This window comes from Etheostoma cragini, chromosome 16 (assembly GCF_013103735.1).
Source record: "Etheostoma cragini isolate CJK2018 chromosome 16, CSU_Ecrag_1.0, whole genome shotgun sequence".
Lineage (NCBI taxonomy): Eukaryota > Metazoa > Chordata > Actinopteri > Perciformes > Percidae > Etheostoma > Etheostoma cragini.
In genome coordinates, this window is record NC_048422.1 from 24727954 (window position 1) to 24732187 (window position 4234).

At 35.9% G+C, this 4234-nt stretch overlaps 1 protein-coding gene across 1 annotated transcript in view; it reads left to right on the plus strand.

Moving 5' to 3' along the window:
- The window catches only part of capslb (calcyphosine-like b), a 6625-nt gene extending 2789 nt beyond the window's left edge, over nt 1–3836 (plus strand). The window contains exons 2-4 of the mRNA XM_034897052.1: nt 1038–1215; nt 1502–1711; nt 3721–3836. Of these exons, the coding sequence (XP_034752943.1) occupies nt 1038–1215; nt 1502–1711; nt 3721–3822 (490 nt within the window). The 3' untranslated portion in view covers nt 3823–3836. The remainder of the gene's footprint in view (nt 1–1037; nt 1216–1501; nt 1712–3720) is intronic.
- Nucleotides 3837–4234: the final 398 nt, after the last annotated feature.

Sequence of the window (4234 nt, forward strand, 5' to 3'; positions counted from 1 at the left end):
CATAGTATAGCATATAGAAAAAAGTAATAGTATAGTATGCAGAAAAACGTCATAGTATAGCATGTAGAAAAATGTCATAGTATAGCATTTCAAAAAAGTCTTAGTATAGCATGTCGAAAAAAGTCATAGTATAGCATGTAGAAAAAAATCATAGTATAGCATGTAGAAAAAAATCATAGTATAGCATGTAGAAAAAAATCATAGTATAGCATGTCAAAAAAAGTCATAGTATAGCATGTAGAAAAAAGTCATAGTATAGAATGTAGAAAAAAGTCATAGTATAGCATGTAGAAAAAAATCATAGTATAGCATATAGAAAAAAGTAATAGTATAGCATGTAGAAAAAAGTCATAGTATAGCATGTAGAAAAACGTCATAGTATAGTATCTAGAAAAAAGTGGAAAAAACGTTTTTGACTCTTTCCACAGTATATTATGTATTGTATGTTGTGAAAAGACTTTAAAAAGTCATGGTGTAGTATGTCAACAATAGTCACAGTATAATATGTTTTAATTGTCATAGTAGGAGTGTGTTAAATAAAGTAAAAGGAATTCATAATTTAGTATGTTGAAATTAAAAGCATGAAAGTCATAATGTAATATTTATTTAGTCTTACTTTACTAAGGTATGTCGATTGACAATATTCCCATTTGGAACAACAACCTTTCCCCAACCAGATTTGCTCTTTACCTGTTCTGGTGATTAAACCTGCAACTTCCAGGTCAATAGGCCACTTCTTTCGCCTTTAAGCCACCCCAATGTACCATCCAAAATCAAAAAATCTTTTAAAAAGTCATAGTATAGTATGTTGAAAAACAAGTTATAGTATTGTATGTTGAAAAACAAGTCATAGTATAGTATGTTGAAAAAGTCATAGTATAGTATTTTAATAGAAGTCATAGTATAGCGTGTAGACAAAAGTCTTAGTATAGTATGTTTCGACAAAAGAGAAAAAAGTCATAATACAGTATGTTGAAAAAAGTATTTAAGTTGGAATACAGTTGCCATGTTTGTAAAGTATTTTAACTTTTTGTCAGAACCTTCAAAATCATGGATGATGACAACAGCCGGTCCCTGGACCTGAAGGAGTTCTTGAAGGGTCTGAGTGATTACGGGGTCCCGATTGAGAAGAAGGAAGCCGTGGATCTTTTTCAACTCTTTGATAAGGACGGGAGCGGGACCATCGACTTTGACGAGTTTCTCCTCACGTTGAGGGTAAATATAAGGCTTGGGTAACATAACCCAGGGCTAAATACACTCAAAAGTGTGGGGCTTTCAGTAAAAATCCTGTTTATTTCGATCAGCCATAATGTCTAAACCACAGCTGCCCAATGGGGGGCCCGTGGGCCAAGTTTGGCCCGTGCTTTCTTTGTTTTGGCCCCCATGGTCTTGACATGCTCATGCGTATTCCCCTCTTATTTTAAAAGTATTGACCATGAAATGTACATTTTGTGCAGTTAAAAAGTAATCTGAGTTCAACGGCCTCGTGTGTTAACTGCAGCCAGAGATGTCCAAGGCCAGGAAGGAGGTGGTGATGGAGGCCTTCCGGAAGCTGGATAAGACAGGTGACGGAGTGATCACCGTCGAAGACCTGCAAGGGGTTTATAACGTCAAGCATCACCCCAAGTATCAGAACGGGGAGTGGACAGAGGAGCAAATCTTCAGGAAGTTTCTGGACAGCTTTGACTCTCCGTATGACAAAGATGGGAAGGTAATAACCTCTCTGGCAGCTCTTCATAATAACATCATTAACAACAGCACTCTCATGAATGATTCATATAATATTGTAAGAAAAGTTAAGCACAACAATTTGTACTTATCCTATGAACCGCTGGATGCATGTGACAGACAATTTCAGCGGTCTTTACAGTTAAAATTAGCCGTGAAAAATTGACTGTGAGCCGGGTACAGAGACCCGTAAGTTTATGGTCCTTTCAGAGGCCGTTACAGTTAATGCAATGACACCAAAACATCTAGTTAAGATTAGAAAAGTTATCATGGTTTGGATGAAAACACTTCCAGGACATGAACACCTGTTTCCTGGTGAAAGTCTTGTGTTTTCTCCTTAACTTCTCCAGGACATGAACACCTGTTACCTGGTGAAAGTCTGGTGTTTTCTCCTTAACTTCTCCAGGACATGAACGTCTGTTTCCTGGTGACAGTCTGGTGTTTTCTCCTTAACTTCTCCAGGACATGAACACCTGTTACCTGGTGAAAGTCTTGTGTTTTCTCCTTAACTTCTTACCTTAGAGGTTACATACAGGAATAAATATGGATTAAAGTGCTTTACTTTCCATTACAATATGTATGAATGCTTCATGAGAACAACCTGAATGTTTTCAGTGTAATTATTAATTTAAATGTATAACGATGCTGATATTACTCTCTGAAGGTGACCAAGGAGGAGTTTATGAATTATTATGCTGGTGTGAGTGCGTCCATCGATACAGATGTCTACTTCATTGTGATGATGAGAAATGCCTGGAAACTGACTTAGCGTCCTTCTGGTAAAAAAGCTCTTTGTTCGGGCGGCCGAGGTTTCCGTTTCATGGTGTTTTCTCTCTCTCCCACAGAGACGGCTCCCTGTTGAATGTAGAGATATTCTCAAAAGTATCATGTATGGTTTTTAGATTTGTAACCCTCCTGTTGTCCTCGGGATTTAATTTTCATTAAATTTGGTTTGTTTAATTTTATATCATTTGAAGAAAAAAAACAATTGATTTAAAAACACTGAAAAAAGTGACAGAAATGTAGGGAAAAAAACAACACAAAATGCAGAAAAAATCAACAAAGACAAAAGTGACAAAGAACTCAGAGAAAAGTGAGAAATAGACGAGAAATCAACAAAAAGTAACAAAAGAAATTTGAAAAAAGAGAAAAAATGACAAAAAGGGACAAAAGATGTCGGAGAAAGCTTCAAAAGATTTGGTCAAAAGATCACCAAAAATGTCTGAAAAATCAAACTGCAAGAAAAATGAGTTTTTAACTTTTAATTTTGACCCAAAAAAAAAAAAGTGTCAGGTGTACGCAAAGGGACGACAACACGAGGGTTGAATACACAACAAGAGAAAAACATTGAATCTGTCAAAATAAAATCAAAGAACCATAAATGATACTGAGCTCAGCAGTGAAGTAGTTTCCTGTCCAGTGACTTTCACTCTGTCGACCAATCAAAGCCCAAATCATCCTCTCACTTCCTCCTCACGTCTTACATCCACATGGAGCTCATTCATCCATTTATTTTATTTATAACAATAATAACGATAATAATAATAATAATAATAATAATAATAATAATCTTTTCATTGTAAGGGACTTTCTATTCCTTCTAAAACAGTGAAGTTACACCAGTGGTGGACGAAGTATTCCTTTACTCTGTTAAAGTACTAATACACATTGGAAAATACTCGGTACATTTAAACTACTACATATGTTCAGTGTGCAGGAATCTTAATATGTAAAGTAACTAGTTACTAAAGTAACTGGTAACTAAAGTAACTGGCTGTTTAACGTTAAATTAAATCTCCTCCAGATTATTTTACATAAATAAAATGGGCTCTTGGCTTTCGGCTGTCAGATTAATTAATGAAGGAGTTAATTAAGGGAGCTTTCTCTCTGAGTCACTATGACCTCTGAGCTCTGTCCTCTAACAGGTGACCTCTGTCCTCTAACCAACAGGTGACCTCTGTCCTCTAACAGGTGACCTCTGTCCTCTAACAGGTGACCAAAGAAGAGTTTGTTAACTACTACAGCGGCGTCAGCGCCTCCATCGACAGCGACGTCTACTTTATTCTCATGATGAAAAACGCCTGGAGGCTCTGACACAATGGACAAGAGGAAACAGAATCACGTGTCTATATCACATCCAGACTAGAATCAGGTTTAAAAAGAAATCAGGGTTTTATAAGGAAGTACAACAAAAACATTTTGAAGTACCAGTGTACAGTTGTTCTCATAAGTTTACATATCCATGCTTAAGTTGACTAAAAAGAGGAATAAAAAAATCATCTTTTGGAAATGTATCTTTATCTTATTTCTTTTATATTTATCTTAATGCCCTTAAAAAATAATGTAAAATCTGACCTTTAAGGACACCAATTTACTTTTTGAATGAAAAATGTATCATAAATAAATAAATGTTCTTCCTCAAAATCGAAGGGGCATAAGTATACACCCCCCTATGTTAAAATACAGGGGGCATAAGTATACACCCCCTATGTTAAAATACAGGGGG